This window comes from Suricata suricatta, chromosome 10 (genome assembly GCF_006229205.1).
Source record: "Suricata suricatta isolate VVHF042 chromosome 10, meerkat_22Aug2017_6uvM2_HiC, whole genome shotgun sequence".
Classification (NCBI taxonomy): domain Eukaryota; kingdom Metazoa; phylum Chordata; class Mammalia; order Carnivora; family Herpestidae; genus Suricata; species Suricata suricatta.
In genome coordinates, this window is record NC_043709.1 from 125818485 (window position 1) to 125837432 (window position 18948).

General features: G+C 48.1%; 1 protein-coding gene and 1 pseudogene across 4 annotated transcripts in view; one reads left to right on the forward strand and one right to left on the reverse strand.

The window, feature by feature from the left end:
• Positions 1-10001, reverse strand: part of LOC115303455 — a 54198-nt pseudogene extending 44197 nt beyond the window's left edge.
• The window catches only part of SEPHS1 (selenophosphate synthetase 1), a 30176-nt gene continuing 11276 nt past the window's right edge, over positions 49-18948 (forward strand). The window contains exons 1-7 of one of the 4 annotated variants that reach the window (XM_029953219.1): positions 49-1183; positions 1503-1772; positions 7223-7326; positions 9470-9577; positions 10798-10919; positions 13373-13463; positions 15606-15705. In XM_029953219.1, coding sequence (XP_029809079.1) covers positions 1580-1772; positions 7223-7326; positions 9470-9577; positions 10798-10919; positions 13373-13463; positions 15606-15705 — 718 coding nt within the window. In that variant the 5' untranslated portion in view covers positions 49-1183; positions 1503-1579. Of the gene's footprint in view, positions 1184-1502; positions 1773-7222; positions 7327-9469; positions 9578-10764; positions 10920-13372; positions 13464-15605; positions 15706-18948 lie in introns of all 4 variants that reach the window. The other 3 variants (XM_029953218.1, XM_029953220.1, XM_029953221.1) reach the window with 3 other exon arrangements.

Consider the following 18948-nt stretch of genomic DNA (forward strand, 5'->3'; position numbering starts at 1 on the left):
CCCCCCCGTAGGAGTGAGGCAGTGTTAAATGCGAGGCGTTTTGCGAGGAAAGGACTGTTTGGTTCCAAACTCTAGCAAGTCAAGAGTGTTATGGGACTTTTCCTAACTCTAAAATGGCTTCAGAATTTACCTCTAGGTAATTTGCTTTCTCTCCTGCCACCCTCCTCTTGGACAGGTTGTGTTCTTGGAATATTTGAAGACTTATTCCTGTTCAGTTGTAGGTTTCATATTGAAATGATTGCTCACCCCAAACATGTTTTTTGTAAAGACAGTTTGGATTACCGCCCAAACTCAGGCTTTGTGAGATTTATTTTATTTATTTCTATTGTGTGTGTGTGTGTGTGTGTGTGTGTGTGTGTGTGAGAGAGATTAATTTTAAATGAGGTATGTGGTTCTCGGGATAGAAAAACTCTATAAATAGGAATTCTGCTCTTAATCATAAATTTTATAGGGAAAACTGACCCTAAAACTTGGGGTGTCTAATTCTGTGCCCAATAAAGGATCAATCTGGAGGTTCGTAAGCCTTCGGAGCGCATGTAAGATATTCTGGCTTAACCTCTAAGACTTCAGACTTATAAGGGTTTGCTCTAGAAACTTCCAGTGGTACCAAGTCCCGTAAACGCTAATGATTTAGTACAGTTTAATTTCTCATTTTAGTTTGGCAACAGAAGGGAGCAAGCATATTTTGTCCACGATTTGTGTGCTGGTGTGTTGGGCGGGATGTGCTTTCTAGGAAAGAGCACTGCATTAGACGTTAGAAAACTTTCCACCGCGCTCTCGGAGAAGATTAATCGTGGTGCGTTAAACAGCCGTTCCACTTTTCTTTCAAGTTCTGTTCTTTAGTGAGGCTTCCTTAGTTTTGGATCACGTTGTACTTCTGGCTCAGAATGAAAACATGCTTTTTTTTTCTTAAACATTGAATTGAGCATCACGAAGAATTTCATCAGATGCGTTTCCGTCCATGTCCTTTTGCCTGCAGCGTGTCTAATGGGCATTTTATTTTTCCATGTGAGACAGCAGAAGATATTAAAAGGTTTTCCAGAAAAGTCACTGTAGCCAAGACTTCTTGATTTCTAAGCGGTAGCGCTCCTAGGCTGACAGATGAAGTGACTGGAAGTTTTCTCATGATGTTGGCCGCCAGAAGAGCCTTTGGGACTTACTGCTCAAGATGGCCTCGTGTCAGGTGCCAGCTGGCTCGCGGTGCCTTGTTGGGGGTGGGGTGGGGGGGTGTCCTGGCTGCCTGTGAGAGCCACAGTTCCAGCATCACAGACATCAGAGCCTCCCTAGAAGATGTCTGTGATGGTACAGTCAGTTTTTTAAATGATTTATTCTGGTTGGTGCATCGCTGTAATGAACTGGTGTGGCCTCGGATTGGCACGTCCCTGTGGCCTGGATGATTTCCACTCTTCATACTTCTGGGCGCTGTGTCGTGTTCACTTGATTCTTAGCAAACACTGGTGAGCGTTCTTGTAATGGTGTCTGTGTGTCTCCATGATGCCTAGGTGGATTCCTGAAGAAACCTGCCAGCTAGCAGAGGGCGGGGAGGAGCCCAGCAGTGAGGTGTGCGTGCCCAAGAACCATGTCTACACGGGAGTCCTTTAACCCAGAAAGTTATGAATTGGACAAGAGCTTCCGGCTAACCAGATTCACTGAACTGAAGGGCACCGGCTGCAAAGTGCCCCAAGATGTCCTGCAGAAACTGCTGGAATCCTTACAAGAGAACCACTTCCAAGAAGATGAGCAGTTTCTGGGAGCAGTGATGCCAAGACTTGGTACGTGAGCCATTCTTCCTCACCCCCTTCCCCAAGCCCAGTGTCTTGGCTGCAGTTGTAGTCAGGATGCCAAAAGCCAAACTTCTGCCCTCCCATGTTGCCATCTTCTTCTTCTTTTTTTTATTCTAATTTCTGTTAAGGATTCAAAGAGCAAGCAGTGATAGCTATGACATTGTAACTTGGGAGGAAAGACTTGAAAAGCATCAAGGAATGTGCTCTAGCCGTTTTTAAGCTACTAAGTACACAATCGAGACAATTCTATTACAGTAAAAGCATTTCTTGCTAAATCGAATTTTGCAGTTAGCCGAGGATTAACTCTTTCATGCCCTGGTCCTAAAATTTTCCTTAAAAAGGCTGCATTCTCTTCTTTGCTTTAGAAAGGTGGTGTCTGGGCGTCCCTGTGCGGTGCTTCGGGGGCAGTGACTGGGTCGGGGAGGACTCGGGGTTCCCGGGCACTGGGCACTGTTCACCGAGCTCCAGCGGGGAGGAGGGAGAAGACTGCCCTGAGGCCATGCTGGACCCTGGGACCTCGGCTGGCATCGAGAGCGGGTGTGTTTTTTCCTTGACCGAGCTCCAGCCGTTTTCGTGGTTTGCCTCCTCCCAAACACAGAGCTCAGGCGGAAATTCTAGGCTCCTGGATATGGTTTGTTAGCTTTCGTGGTGCGGTGGGTCAGGGGCGCAGCCAAGGACGGCGGTCACTTTGCGTTCTGAGCGGCCGGCACGTGTCCCGGGAGTCTGGCCGCTGGGCGTCGTGGCCTGCGACTGCTCAGCTTTTCTCACAGAAGGTTTTGGCTCCGCTTACCTCCACCCCTTGTCGTGCTGTGTAGTTCTGCCTTCCAGCCCAGCATCCTCCTTTCTTCCCCAAAGAACGTATCAAAGCAGAGCCGCCCCGGCGGGGAGGGGGACAGCCCACCTCCCCGCTCTCGGCCGCGGGGAGCTCGGCGCGGAAGCCCCTCTCCTCTACCTGATGTGGAAGCCCGGAGACCCGCCACGCCAGCACGCTGGCTCGGGTGGCGGTGTACTTGTCAAGTGAGAAGATGCACTGCGAAAGCTGTCACATAACTCGGCCGAGGGAAAGAAGCTGCCAAACGGGCAAAAAGAAAGGCAGTAAAAATCTGCCGTGTGAAGTGGTGATTCCTCTTCCTCGCCTCCCCCGGGGACCCCGCCGAGCATGCCAGCACGGTGAAGCATTTTGAAAATGGGTCAGGTCATTTGCTCCCTCCCTCAGCCCCGTGACACTCAGGAAGGTTGAGCAGGTCATTCTGTGTCACTTGGGGCCGGTTAGGACCTGGAGTCTGCGTCCTCTGATTCCTCCACCCACCGCACTGTCATCGGGTCTCTGAGACCAGCATGCTAGAAGTGAGGAGAGGGGCTGCCCCAGCTACACCCCAGCAGTGGCCAAGGGGACAGATGTCAGCAGCGAGGGGAGAGGCAGAAAAAAGCTGTCACGAGAACACAATAGCAAAGGAGTCCAGTCACGTTGGGCTTTTGAGAAGTACTTAGAAGCCGTGACTCTTCCCCAGAAAAACGCACACCCACAAAATTTAGCATTCATGGCCTTCTCTAGGGGTAGACGGACCCCACGCTACCAGCAAACGGATGCTGCAGAAAGCGTGGTGTTAAAGCCACGAACAGAAAGTGGTATGTCTAGATAGCCACAACTTTGCTCTGGAATCAGATGTAGATTCGTATCCTGACAACAGTCACTTGCTAGTCACCAATGTTACAATCTGTGCACAGCTCCCCCCTTCTGGGTGACAGTTTCCCAGTCTGTAAGATGAGAGGATGGTACTTAACTTTGCGGTTGTTGAAAGTACCAGAAATGATCAGTGTGCGTATGCGCACCGCCTGTGTCTGTATCTGGATATACACGCCTAACAAGTATGCACACAAGTGTATTTATCTATTTTCAAATTCTGTTAAATGATACTTACTTTCGGAAGAGAGAGACACAGCATGAGTGAGAATGAAAGAGGGAGACACAGAATCCGAAGCAGGCTCCAGGCTCTGAGCTGTCAGCACGGAGCCCGATGTGGGGCTCGAACCCACAATCTGTGAGATCGTGCCTGAGCTGAAGTGGGTTGCTTAACCAACTGAGCCCCCCAGGTGCCCCTATCTGTTTGTAAACTACAGTGTCCTACCTCCTGGATCCTAAGATGTAACAATTGTGAAATGTACACTTGTTTATTTACATGTATTCTAACTAAAGTGTTCACATCAGTGTTTCTTGCCTAGTACTTAAGAGCTATCAAGTAGTGATCACTGCTGGCAGTGGTGGTGGTGTGATCATTGGGTTATTTTTCTTGATGAGAAGTCTTTTCAGTCTTGCTGAAAGCTTAGAATTCCCCACCACCCACTGATCATTAAATATATACCACTCAGTCTGGCGTGTGAGACTTTCTCCACTTGCCCTTTCTCTGAATGTCCCTACCCCCCATTCACCACAGGCCAGTGCTGTCCAAAAGACGTGATGTGAGCCACGTGTGTAATTTCAAATTTCCGAATCTTAAAAAAAAAAAAGCATCAGAAGAAATTGATTCTAACATTTGATTTAACCCAATGCCCTGTATATAAAAAACATCATTTAAGCCCAGTTGCTCTAAAACTTTTCTAATGAAGTGTAAACAGGCTCCGGAGTCATCACTCAGAATGCTGCATAGAAGTTCAGTCCTTCATGAATTAATTTATTTAAATGTTTTTTTAATGTTTGTTTATTTTTGAGAGAGAGAGCATGAGCAAGGGAGGGGCGAGAGAGAGGGAGACACAGAATCCGAAGCAGGCTCCAGGCTCTGAGCTGTCAGCACAGAGCCCGACGCGGGGCTCGAACCCACAAACCACAAAACCATGACCTGAGCCAAAGATGGACTCAACCAACTGAGCCACCCTGGCACCCCTCAAATTTATTTATTCAAATATAGGATTAACCAGATGAGAAACATTTAAAGCTAACATTCAGCAACTGTGTCCGGTCTGTTTCAGGAGCCCCATAGTTTACAGGAAGACCCCAGAGAAAACAGTGTTTCACTCTTTTCTAAAGCAAATAGTAACATTCTCAGAATAACTTGTTTTTCGTGTTACCAATTTAGGGAGACTCCGAAGGAGTTAAATTGTGGTTCTTCCCCTCGGTCTAAGAGCTCAACAGCAGCCCTCGGGAAACTGCCAGGAGGTGCCGCACCTCTAGGTCGTTGGGCTGGGTTTCCGCGTGCGGTCGTGAACCCTCGCTCCCTGGCAGCGCGTGCCGTGCAGCGCAGCGGAGAATCGCCCGCCTTCACGAGCCTGTGACTTTCTGTTAAACCTGATTTTTGTTTTTGTGTTACTAGTAACGCGTCAGGCCTGGGGAAGTAAGGTGCCCCGTGACTCGGCCCGTTGTGGGGTGTGCTGCCGTCGTGGCTCTGAGATTGTTGTGCCGCAGCAATGTCACTCAGGCAGAATGCGAAGGGTGCTCGTGTATCCGTCAGGGTGACGCAGACAGGCCGTGTTCTCGTTCCGCGTGGGGTTCTGAATTGAGAGGGTGCCCTCCACTTATTTCCTTTGCTGTTCCATCCTGACTTTTTTCTCCGCCTTCCGCTGTTCAGTGCAAAGTTGAAATAATCCCCAGGGGTCCTGAGGGCCTCTCTGGAGGGCGGCGTAGGACAGCGCTCCTGTTCGGCTTACTTGGGGGAAGGCCTGTCTGATTTGGAGAACTCCTGCGTTACCGGTGATGCTCAAATAAAGGCAGCCTACGGTAGCGTCGTCTTCGTAATTCCTACACTGATGCCAGTAAAAGGGAGGTCTTTCTAATTAGATCATCAGTTGTCCATATTATTTTTCTAAATGTTTAGGTACAATTTTTTAAATTTATTTTTATTTTTTTAAGAGACCGGAGAAGAGGGAGGAAGAGCATCTCAAGCAAGCTCCACACTCAGTGCAGAGCCCCCCACTCACTTGTGAGATCACGACCTGAGCTGAAATCAAGAGTCGGACAGACGCTTAACTGACTAAGCCCCCCAGGGTCCCCTAGAAACAGTTTTTAATAAATTGAAATGTTTCCCACAGGCCTGTTTAGCTTCCCTGTTCATAATGTAAGTTAGTGAAGGTGACATTTACAAGTTTTCCACAAGAGGAATAACCTGAAGTGTTAAGTTTCCTCTTTTTATTTTTTATATTTTAAATGTTTTTTATTTCTTTTTGAGAGAGAGACAGCACAAGCAGGGGGAGGGTCAGAGAGAGAGGGAGATACAGAATGCGAAACAGGCTCCAGGCTCACAGCTAGCTGTCAGCACAGAGCCTGACGCGGGGCTCAAATCCCGAACCGTGAGATCATGACCTGAGCCGAAGCCGGACGCTTAACCGACTGAGCCACCCAGGCGCCCCTTAAGTTTCCTCTTAAAAAATGCTTTCATGAACCTCTGTAACCAATCACATAGGTACCAGAGTATGTGCTTGGCTCGTGACTCTGAGCTCGAGAGTCATGCTTTTCCAACTGAGCCAGCCGGGCACCCCCTTTCTCTCTCTCTCTCTCTCTCTCTCTCTCTCTCTCTCTCTCTCTCTCTCTCTCTCTGGTCATTTTTATTTATTGACTAAGATGAAAAATAATAACATTTAAAAAATACTTATTTTTGGGAGAGCACAAGCAGAAGAAGGAGAAGGGAGGGGGAGAGAGGATCCCAAGTGGGCTCTGCACTGACAAGTTGACAAGCAGCAAACCTAATGAGGGGCTCGAACTCACGAACCATGAAATCATGGCCTGAGCCAAAGTCGGATGCTCAGCCAACTGAGCCACCCACGTGCCCCATAACATTTTTTTCATATGTATAAAAGATTTTACAGATTTTTCTTTTGGGGAAATACAGTAATTGCTTGAAGATCTGTTCAAAAGCACCGATGGATAAGACAACCCAAGTTCCACTTATGCTTTCTCATCTTTAGAGAAATTCTCTGTGGTGCCAGTCACATGACACCGTGGTAGGAAGGGAAAATTTCCATTCGAAGCATCGTTAAAGTCTAAAAATTGTACCACATAGAACATGACTGACAAATTTTATTCTCACTTCCTATCATTTTTTTTATATTTTTTTAATGTTTTATTTATTTTTGATACAGAGAGAGACAGAGCATGCGAGGGGGAGGGGCAGAGAGAGAAGGAGACACAGAACAGGAAGCAGGCTCCAGGCCCTGAGCTAGCTGTCAGCACAGAGCCTGATGTGGGGCTCGAACCCACGAATGTGAGATCTGACCTGAGTCAAAGTCGGAGGCTTAACTGACTGAGCCACTCAGGCGCCCCGCTCACTTTCTGTCTTAAGCTTAGTTATGTTTTCCTGTTTATTTCAGTTAATGCTTTTTGATAGGAAGTCCACTGCGGCATTGGCAGGTACCCCGTTCCCTTGGTGCCGTTCTTGGAACACCGGTGGTGTGGACCGAAGCAGCTTTCCCGTTGGGTTTTTGGCTGACGGTGACTTTCATCTTCGCAGGCATTGGAATGGATACATGTGTCATTCCTTTGAGGCACGGTGGTCTTTCTTTGGTTCAAACCACGGATTACATTTATCCCATCGTCGATGATCCCTACATGATGGTGAGTTTGACCCCGGCACGGGTTCACGCCTGGGGCTGCTTGTTGGTTGGGTTCGGGGCTGCGGCCAGGGATTCTGCTTCTGTCACCCCTGCAGTGTGGTCGTCCGGCCCTGCCCGCACTTCTGCACCGGGAGCCGGCGGGTCTGTGCCCTGCTCACACTCGGCGCAAGGAAGGTGGTGCGGCAGACATGGGGAGGCCCCTGCTGTCTCGGCACGCCTGTTGACGGACACGTTTGTGGTTTTCTTCTTTCTTTCTCTTTTTGACGGTTGTCGACTCCACACTCCTATGTTTCAGGTTTAGAGGTGTTACCATACTCTGTAGCAGGACTGATCCTGGATGTTTCCTTCCAGAAGTAAGCAGCTTAGCATCTCCCCCCAGTTAAGCTTCTTGACTGTTCCTTCTGATTCTGGCCTCTATCCCTCTCGGTGTGTTAGGGGCCACTGTGTAGAATACGTATCTGAAATGCTGCGTTGAAGTTTCTAGCTACTGATGGTGGCCTGCCTAGATAGATTACCTAGTTCTGTGCGTGCTTACGCCAGCAACCCCTTGGTCTCAGCAACTTGAACCCCGTACCTTGCCAGACAAGGAGCCGATGAAGAGACTGGAAACATCCCATGGTTAGGAAATGGTCCTCCCTGTGTGCTGTGGGTACTGGAACCAAGCCACAAAGGGACTTCGGCCATGAGACAGCTGAGAGGGGAAGAGGAGGGTCACCTCAGGTGCCAGCGACAGGTATACAATTTACCGGACACCTGGTCTGGCCTCTGCGCGTCTGGCTGTCCTCTCTCCAGCAGTACTCCTGAGCCTGACCTATGCCACCCCAGGCAGAGGTGGCCAGGACCAGAATTCATCCTTCATCCAGCGTCTCTTGAAAGCACGTGGGAGAGCCCAGGACAGAAGGGACAGAAGAAGGCTGCAGCTCTGAGCAGCGGCAGACACCCGCAGGGTGCAAAACACCTGTGGCTTGTTGTCGTCGCTTCGGAGCCCACTGCTGACAGGCCAGGAAGTTGTAAGGAAACCTCAACAAGCCAGGAACCAGCAGCTGAAGATGATCATACTTGGGAGTTTGATTATCCTTATCTCAGAAGAAAAATTTGTTGTTTTTTCCTTCACTGTCTAGAAATGACAATTTTTTTTTTAATTTTATTTCTAAGTCATCTCTACACCCAATGTGGGGGTCAGACTCACAGCTTTGAGATCAAGAGTTTCATGCTCTACCGACTGAGCCAGCCAGGCACCCTGACAACTTCTGTTTAAAAAATCTCCAGTGGTGATTAAAAAAATCTTATCATGTTTCTATTGAATTAAAGTCCTTATTAAATAATACAGTTCACTGGAAACGTTGTTTGTTCTCTTTAGAAAACAATCTGACTTCAGGCCTGGATTTTTTTTTCTTTCTTCTACTTTTTGTTTGTTTTTTATATAAATGTTTTTATTTATTATTGAGATAGAAACAGAGCATGAGTGAGGGAGGGGGCAGAGAGAGAGGAAGACACAGAATCTGAAGCAGGCTCCAGGCTCCGAGCTGTCAGCACAGAGCCCGACACCGGGCTCAAACCCACGAACTGTGAGATCATGACCTGAGCCGAAGTCAGATGCGTAACTGTCTGAGCCACCCAGGCGCCCCTACTCTACTTTTTGATTTCTCAACCAAGATGTTTTTCCTGTTTGCCTTCTACAGCTAGAAAAGAAATTACCAGAATTTCTCCCTCCCTGTATTATAAAAAAAGTCTTCTCTATAACCACTAAAGTCAACATATTTTTAGCGTCTGTTTAGGACACATGGCCATTTCCAAGATTGCTAGGACGGTTGTTTTCACTCTTTCTCGTTCCGTAGCTCTCCTCCCAGACCCTCGGCTCCAGCCTCGCTCACCCCAGAACCTGTCCCCAACCCCATTCCCCACCTACAGAAATCACAGATTTCTCCCAACGTTTTAGAACAGGAAAGAACATGGAAATTACTTGTTCTGCAGGAACATCTGAGAAAGCCTGAAGGAATGGCCTAGCGGTTCTGTCATTAAATGAAGGACATAGAAAACAGGGACCGCATTGCTGGAAAGTCCCCGAGTTCTGGGACGTGCCCTGTAGGCACACACGGAAAGTCCCCTACTTGTCCCTTCTCATGCCCTCCCCTCTCTTCCAGGGCAGGATAGCATGTGCCAATGTCCTCAGCGACCTCTATGCGATGGGGGTCACGGAGTGTGACAATATGCTGATGCTCCTTGGAATCAGTAACAAGATGACGGACAGGGTAAGTAGCGTGCCCTCTCCAGTGTGTCACTTGACCGGGGAGCCCTTCGTCCCTTGTCCGTAAAGCGAGGCAGCCAGGCAGCGTGGCCTTCGTGCTCCATCAGGCTCCCCGTTTATTTTTTGGCAGTTCTCCGTGAATTAAAATAGAGAGTCTGGCCTATTCTTATTTTCATTTCCACCACCTGCTTCCCGTTCTCTCTTCCAGGTAGACTGAAGCCAAGACAGTCATGTTTGTTTGCTTTGATAAAGTCTAGGCCACAGCAATGGCATCTCCGTGCCGGGCGTGTGGACTGAGCCCAGCCTTACTGGACCACGAGCCACCTGCCACGGCTTGCTGGTCGGGTCGCTGATGCGGACCGGGAGAAGACGGGTGTCACGAGTCTCTGTGGCTCGCTCAGCCGTGTCTGTGGCCTTGCTGCCGGTGCCTCCTGTTTGACACAGAGAGGATTTCCATTTAGATTGGTTTTGCCCTCCCAGAAGTTTTGCCCTGCCTCCTAGAAATGAAAGTTTTCTGTGAGCCCTTCTCTGCCCCCACGGCATGCACTTGGGGTGTGACTTAACAGGCTCTGGAGAAGAGCCTGCGGATACATATTGAGCTTGTTTTGTAGTTTTTTAAATTTTAGTTTTTTGAAGCTAGTCTTGGAATTCTTCGGGACCCTTTAAGGAGCTGGCTCAGATTTAGGGCAGACCTGTGTGCGAGACCTTTCCAGTTTTTACTTCTCTGTTGTCTAGGCTTCATTCACTTCGTAACCTAGAACAACTTCTAACTTGTGACAAAATGGCTACAATGTAAACTGGTCCCTACTTCTTTCTGTTATGCTCTGCCCCATCTGTAAGCTTCCAGAACTTCATTTAGGGTTTTACAGTCTTTTATTATTGAAAAAAAATTTTTTTAATGTTTTTATTTATTTGAGAGAGAGAGACTGAACGCAAGCAGGGGAGGGGCAGAGAGAGAGAGGGAGACACAGAATCTGAAGCAGGCTCCAGGCTCTGAGCTAGCTGTCAGCACAGAGCCTGACGCAGAGCTCAAACTTGTGAACCACGAGATCATAACCTGAACCAAAGTCAGACACTTAACCGACTGAGCCACCCAGGTGCCCCTAAATCTTTTAACACAAGGGTAGATTTTCTTTTCTGAGTTTTGAACTGAATTATGTGACGTTTAATTTGTGTTCTTTTAAACCCTAGGAAAGGGATAAAGTGATGCCCCTAATTATACAGGGTTTTAAAGACGCAGCCGAGGAGGCGGGGACGTCTGTGACGGGTGGCCAAACGGTGTTAAATCCCTGGATTGTTTTGGGAGGAGTGGCTACAACCGTCTGCCAGCCCAACGAATTTATCATGTAAGTTAAGTTTTGTTTCATGTCACCTGCCTGCTTCCCCCCTTTTCATTTTTCGGTAAAGGTGTCTTGAGACTCTGATTTACATCCCATGCAGCCCACGTGTGTAGAGCACACCGATCAGTGGTCTTTTCATGTGTTTTTTGGCCATTTCTAGATCTTGGGAAACATTCTCCCCTTCTCTCACTCTCTTTGAAAGATTCTCCCTTCATACAAATTGTTAACTTTTCACGTTGGACATCTTGTTAAGAAAAGCCACCCTGTCCTATTTTCTGAAGGATTCAGAACTCCATTTGTGTCCGTTTTACATGAGTAAGTACCTTTAGGCACTATTTCATGGTTCAGAATTCAAAAGGTATAGAAAGATCTACAATGCAGATTCCCTCCACCATTCCTTATCATCAGTCTCCCTTCCTGGATGAGGAAACCACTTTTCCCATTTTTAACCAATTTACAATGGATGTTTAGATTATTTTCTTCAATTATAAATAGTACTTCAGTACGTAACCTACATAGAGAATTTTGCATGCGTGTAGCTCTTGGTAAGAAATGTTTCCAAATAGAATTGCTAGGTCCGGTGTGTGTGCAGGGTCGCTGCGGTGGGCCCGCCCTCGGCTCTGCCTGCGATGACGGGGTGCCGCGTCCCCCGAATCCTAACACGCAGCGGCGTCACGGACCCCTCGTTCCTGGCTGGTCCCTTTGGTGGCCTAAGCCCTACTTCTTCATGAGTAAAGTTGAGCATATTTTTCATATATTCATGTCTTTTGCCCATTTTTTAATTGATGGGAGCTCCTTTTAGAGACGTTATCTGACAGCTTTCATGTTAAGGGTCTTGCCTTTCACTTCTATCAGTTTTGTTTTCCCATCTTATATGCTGGCGGTTCTCCAACTTTCTGTAGAGAAAGCAGAGGACCCTGAAAGTCTAGCTGCTTCATAGATTTCAGCTTTTCAGTAGAAAAATCACTTAGCAATTGCAGAAACGAGAGAGGGAAAATAATAAAACAAGCGTCAATGGATTTTCTTGGTCAACAGCATGTATGTTTAGTTTGTAAAATAGGAATGAGCATATACGTGATTATATTTCTTAAAATAGTGCCCATAAACTTAAAAAACAACCCATTAGTTTTATTGCGTGTAACTCGTTGATAGTAATTTTTATGGGTTGTGCGTGACCTGTGTGATGTCCAAGAACGTATCACGTTGAGGTGTGGCTGAGTCAGACTTGAAGACTCTTTATGTCTTAGGATCCAGTTTTTGGAAAATGTGTTTCTTGGAAACTGTTGGAGAATTAACAGTTTTCAGACCTAGCAGTGGATACAGACATAGGATGAGTTGGGGAGCCATTTGGTGATTTTAAGTCTGTGCCTCGGGCTTTGTCATCGATGTGGGTGAGTGAGTGAGTCATCTGCCATCGGAGGATGTGGCTGCTGGGTGAGCCGAGACGCGAAGACACGGGTGCCTCCCGCAGTGAGGATGCAGCAGAACCCGGGTTTGGCTTGGGGGGACCGCTCTTCGTGTTTTCAGTATTTGTCTTTGGTCTTTAAGACGGAACCATCGGACGCCTGGGTGGCTCTGTCAGTTAAGCATCTGACTCGATTTCAGCTCAGGTCATGATCTCACAGTTTGTGAGTTTGAACCCTGCATCGGGCTCCGTGCTGACAGTCCAGAGGCTGCCTGGGTCTCTCTCTCCCCTCTGCCCTCCCCCAGTTGTGATCATTCACATATGTGGGCTCTCACTCTCTTAATAAACTTAAAAAAAAAAAAAGATAAGTAAACATTAGAAATTTAAAGCGGGGGGGTTGCCTGGGTGGCTCAGTGGGTTAAGCGGTTGACTTCAGGTTGTGATCTCACAGTCCGTGAGTTCGAGCCCCGCATCAGGCTCTGTGCTGACAGCTTGGAGCTTGGTGCCTGCTTAGATTCTGTCTCCCTCTCTCTGCACCTCTCCCACTTGCGCATGCACTCTCTCTCTCTCAAAAATAAACATTAAAAAATGGAAAAAATAAGCTTATTAAAAAAAAAAGACCGGGTACAACCACGGATTATGTCTGGAGCAGGTAGGAAACCCCGCTGTTGAGCAGTGTGAGTTTGAGAACATTGCTGAAATCACCAAACCCCTAGACGCCCCAATTGGCACCACGTCCCACTGCGTGTCTGCCTTGTAAATGCTTGTGGAACACAGCTGGTGTCAGAAGTCTTGTTGGCCTTTGTACACTTTTCCGGGAGGGGGGATCTTGTGGGTAATTGGCTTGCACCTCGGTTTGCCAGTGGTTCTGGCCCAGCCGTGGCCTCAGCACTAAGTTGTAAGGTTCTGCTCCCTGGTGCTGTTGGATTTGAACTGAAGAAGTGCTGGTGAACGCGGATACATTGTCACCAGCCTCTTCTTGCCCCTGTTCTGCTGATAGTGAGACTGTCTCTTCCATGACCCAGACTCGAACCTGCCTTGTTTTCTTCTGTAGGCCAGATAATGCGGTCCCGGGGGACGTGCTTGTGCTGACGAAGCCCTTGGGGACGCAGGTGGCCGTGGCCGTGCACCAGTGGCTGGACATCGTGAGTGAACTGTCGCCTGCCATCCTGGGGGTGGGGGCTGCAGCGCATGCTGGGGACCGTGGCACTTGTCATCAGGGGGGTGCGGGGGCTGGGGACCAGGCACCCGCCTCGCACGCCCGGTCCGCTAGCCCCGAGCTCGCTTCTCGAGAAGCCGTGCCTGGTCCCGAGCCGGCACCGCGTCTCGGCCGGAAGTGAGCCCGTCCCCTCGCGTGTGTCTGCACACGTCGCAGACCCAGATCCTCCTCACGGCTTCAGTCCGTCTTCCCGACCAAGTCGCACTGCCAGCGAGTGTGTTCTCGGCCACATCCTTACGAAAGTTCTAGGAACTGTCTGTCCTTTAGTAAGGACAGTTCCTCGTATTAGGTGCTTTATCCTTTGTGTTCGAAGCATCGCTAAAAAACAGAATGTATGGAAGTGTGTTTGGGGTATAAGTACGGGCACGGTTGTTGACAATTTAAATTAATTTAGTCAAGATTTGTGGTTGTTTTGATTATTGTGTCTTTTTAAAACTAATTAGTAACTCAAAACATTATGATAAATATTTATGTCATGGAGGAAGCATCTAGAATATGAAGATATTTATGCCGAGTCACTTTCCACGGAGCTGTAATCATACTTCATTTGGAAATTTTCTCCTTGCCATAAGAATTCAAAATTAATATGGTCGTGGCCTGGCCTCGCATATCATGGTGCTCTTCATTTCTGCAACTGTCACCTAAACTATGATTCCTGAGAAACCGTTGAAAAGGATAGTAATTTTATGTTCTTTATCAACCAGCCGCATCTTACTTGATAGAGCAGAGAATCTAAGCCACAGTCCTTAGTTCTTTTTCCCTTCTGTCCTCTGACGAGGGGAGATCTCCCGTCAGGCCAGCAGTCCTCAGGGACTTTCCATATGGCCACGCAGGTCTGAGGGATTCCACAAGGACCTGCCGGATGAGGGGTGTGGACCCCGCTCCCTGCCCCCAACCTGACACCACCTGTCTTTTTTTTTTTTTAATGCTCAGAATTGAAAAAAGAAAGATGGAAAGATTATGTAACAGCACAATACCCTTTCGTAAAGGTCAGAAGCAACCCAAGAGTATATTGTCCTGGCGTCTGTGTGTATGAGAATACGCTATTTTGTGACAGAGCAGACTCTGAGCAGTAGTTAGCTGGGGAAGGGCGGGAAGCTGTGGGCGGGGGAGGCTCACAGGGAGGGACTTCAGTAACTACACTGGGTGGTAGCTGATCGGGTATTACGGAAAACAAATGGACGCCAGAATGATGGCCACTAACGGAATGTGACGATAGCATGTCATGAGCCCATGTCGTGAAGCTAGGTTCGTTGGAAATCAGACTGAGGAGAAAAGGGAAGTCTCTTTTCCCTGACCTTCGTAATCTTTGTGGTCACCCAAGGCTGTCCTTGGAGTGCATGCAGTCGAAGCTGTTTTCTTTCTTTAATTCTATTTTAAGTTTATTTTTGAGAGAGAGAGTGCACATGCATATACGCACATGAATGGTATAGGGGCAGAGAGGGAGACAGCATCCCAAGTAGGCTCCCTGCTCTCAGCACAGAGCCTGATGCGGGGCTCGATCCCAATAACTGTGAGACCACGACCCAAGCCAAAACCAAGAGTGGGTTGCTCGGCTGACTGAGCCACCCAGGTGCCCCGAAGCTGTTTTCCCATTTGATTGTCCATCCAGGTGGCTTGATGCAGAGTTGGGGTAAAGTCAGTAAAAGTTTAATTTATGAAAATGAAAGCCATCGGCTCATTAGAGGAGGTGGGGAGGAGGAGCAGAGGACGCGTGGGACTGTGCACAGCGTGGCCCATGCCTGCCAAAGGGAGACCAGCACCGGCGTCGGCACAGCCTCACTGTGCGCTGCGGCCGCAGGTCCCGCTGGCCTTCCATGGCCAGCAACCTGCAGTCTGGGACCACAAAGTGGGGGGTTGAGAACAGGAAAGACTGCATGATTCTCTGTCTGAGGGGGCACCTGAACCACTAGTCACAGGAGAAAGTTGGAAAACTGCACCTTTGTGTACAAATCAGAGCAGTGAAACCCCCAAGAGATGACACAGGGGAAAATACACTCTGAGTGATTAGAAGTTAATCACATCTTTTTCCCTCTCTTTTCCTCCTGACCTCTGTTCCCGTTACTAGCCTGAAAAATGGAATAAGATCAAACTAGTGGTCACCCAAGAAGATGTGGAGCTGGCGTACCAGGAGGCAATGATGAACATGGCCAGGCTCAACAGAACAGGTAGGGCCGGAGGCTCGTCTCTGCGGGGCGCCGCCGGGTGGGAAACATGTTCGGCCACAAGGCCCGTTGCGGTCTCGGCCACTGCTGCGGACCCTTCTCTGGGTCCCTGGTTTGGGGTCAGGGCTCACTAGCAGGAGTCCAGGTACACCATGTGTTCCTCACAGAAACGCATTTTAAGCGTGACTGGCATTAGAGAAAACGGGTGACTGCGGACGGGCGAAACGGGACCTCAGACGGGGTCGTGCGGGCACGAAAACTCTTCCTGCAGCCCGCTTCGCTCTGTGCCTGGGGCTCCGCGGCGCCGGGACCCTGCCAGCACCTCTGCTCCCCCCCTCCCAAGGTCCCCTCACGGTGACAGCGGTGCCTGGCGTGCAGAAGAGCTGGGGTCCAATTTGTCTCTATTCCTTCCAGTCCTAAATTTCTGTGATTATAGACAGTATTGACTTCCTTTGCACCCCAATTAAATGGAAATGAGATTTATATAGCATATTTTCAAAAGTATTTGACTTAGCAGGTCACCTGGGCGGCTCCATCTACTGAGTGTGTCTGACTCTTGGTTGTGGCTCAGGTCATGATCCCAGGGTCATGGGATGGATCCCAGTGTCCGGCTCCACGCTGAGTAGGGAGGCTGCTTAAGATGGTCTCTCTCTCTCCCCTTGCCCCTCCCCCCCACTCAGGCTTGCATGTGCTCTCTTGATCTCTCTCTAAAAAAAAGTATTTGGCTTATTATTTCAAGGTTGTTCTCATTGTTATTTTAATTCCCACATTTGTGTGTATAAACAAGTCATGACATGTCATTTTTTTCCTACATTTTATTTCTTGTCTAGCTTCCTAATACTGACAATACTGCAATAAGTGATTACCATTTATTTAGTAATTATTGTGTATCAGGAACTTGACCTACTTTCCTGTTTAATTCTTAGGACAACCTTATAAGGGAGCTACTAACTTCTTGAAGGTCCCACAGCTAATCAGTGGGGACCTAGGATTTGATACTACTGCTTATAATGCTTTTTAAGTATTATAGTCTACTCCTTTCTGACCAATTTAGTAAGAAATTGATGGGGCGCCTGGGTGGCTCAGTCGGTTAAGCCTCCGGCTTCAGCTCAGGTCAGATCTCACGTTCGTGGGTTCGAGCCCCGCATCGGGCTCTGTGCTGACGGCTAGCTCAGAGCCTGGAGCCTGCTTCCCGTTCTGTGTCTCCTTCTCGCTCTGCCCCTCCCCCTCTCATGCTCTGTCTCTCTCTGTATTAAAAATAAATAAAATATTAAAAAAAAAATTTTTTAAAGAAATTGAGGTGATTTCACAGTCTGTATGCATGGTAATTGAGTGAATACTTTCGTACTACACTAAGCTTTAAAAGCAGATTAAAATAAAATAGGAAAGGGGTACCTGGGTGGTTCAGTCGGTTAAGCATCTTATTTCGGCTCAGGTCATGATCTCACGGTTCGTGGGTTCAAGCCCCCTGGAGTCTGCTTCAGATTCTGTATCTTCCTCTCGCGTTTTCTCTCAAGAAAATAAACATTAAAAAAAAATTTTTAAGTAAAAAAATAAGACAGGAAAGTTCCAGAAGCAGAATTCATCTTCTGGAAAGCAGCAAGGCTTGAGTTCAAGCATCTTCTACTCCCCTTTTTCCTGCCTTTCACATGGAGACAGAGAACAGTGTATACTTAAGAAGGAAGCTCTTCTTAGGGGGGTTCCTCGAAGTCCTCCCGTCTGACTTCGGGGCAGCTGTCTTCAGAAAAGCATCCGTGCAGATGACTTGGAAGCAGACTGGCATTCAGACCGTCAGCTCCGAGAGGGCAGGTGGTTTTGTTTTGTTGGCAGCGGCGTCCCCAGAGCTCAGAACTCGGGGCACGCAAGAGGTGCTCCTCACAGCCAGTGAGCTAACTCTGCCGCCTGCTAGCTTTCTTTCTGTTTATTTTTCATAGTTCTGTGAACTGGATCCTATTTCTCCCCTTTGGCCGAAAGGAAGCACCTAAGTATGGGCAAATCTGTTCTCAACCCCAAATCTAACTACAAAAATTGCTCTTTCTCCAGTACCACAAATTCCATCAACATAAGCCAGTGATGGAGAGTCATACAGTTTTTTTTCTAGGAATACCGGTGTTCTTTCCGCCCCTTGATTGTGTGCTGTAAGGACTTGGGTTGTGAGGTGTCCCATCCTGGAACTTTGAAGATGAAGTTCAAAAATCTTTTCCTTAAAAAAGTCGCTCTTCATTCAGGTTTTTCAGCAGTCAGGAACCGATTCAAATGTATTTGCTTCATCCTCTCCCCTCTATCCTGCAGTTTCCCCCAAACGACTGAACCAAATAGATGTGGTTCGTAAGCCACTGAGCTCCTCAATTATTTGAAAAAAGAAGAAATGGTAGGGTTGACCAGGGGATCTTCAAAGATTTTGTCTGACACTCTGAGTTACTTCAGAATGTGACAGTATGGGGCATCTAGGTGGCTCAGTCAGTTATTAAGTGTCCAACTCTTTGGATTTCGGCTCTGGTCATGACCTCACGGTTCCAAGATGGAGCCTTGCACTCGAAGCACAGAATCTGCTTGGGACTCTCTCTCTGCCCCTCCCCAGCTCCCAAGCGAGGGCACGTGCACGCGCTCTCTCGCTCGCTCGCTCGCTCTCTCTCTCTTAAAAATAAACAAACTTGGGGCACCTGGGTACCTCAGCTGAACATCCAACTTTGGCTCAGGTCATGATGTCGTGGTTCGTGAGTTTGAACCCCACGTCAGGCTCTGTGCTGACAGCTCAGAGCCCACTTTGGATCCTCTGTCTGTCTCTCTCAAAAATAAACAAATAAACTAACTTACAAAACTGTGAAAACACACTATTATTTTTCAACATTTGCCATTCTCCCCTTCTTTTAAAAGTTAAAAATTTTTATGAGATGTTGGGGCACCTGGGTGGCTCAGTTGGCCGAGCATCCGACTTCACCTCAGGTCATGATCTAATGGTTAGTAAGTCTGAGTCCCTCACTGGGCTCTGCTGTCAGCACAGAGCCTGCTTCAGATCCTCTGTGTCCCTCTTTTATCTCTGCCCTTATCCCATTCACGTGCACGTGCGCACACACACACACACACACACACACACACACACACTTCAAAAATAAACATTAGAACAAATTGTTATGAGATGTCAACTTGATACAAAAGAATTCTATAAAATTTGTGCAGGGCTTAAGAACACCCATGCGTTGGGAGCCCCAGAGGTGTCCCCACACTATGTAGGAGCAGCTCCTG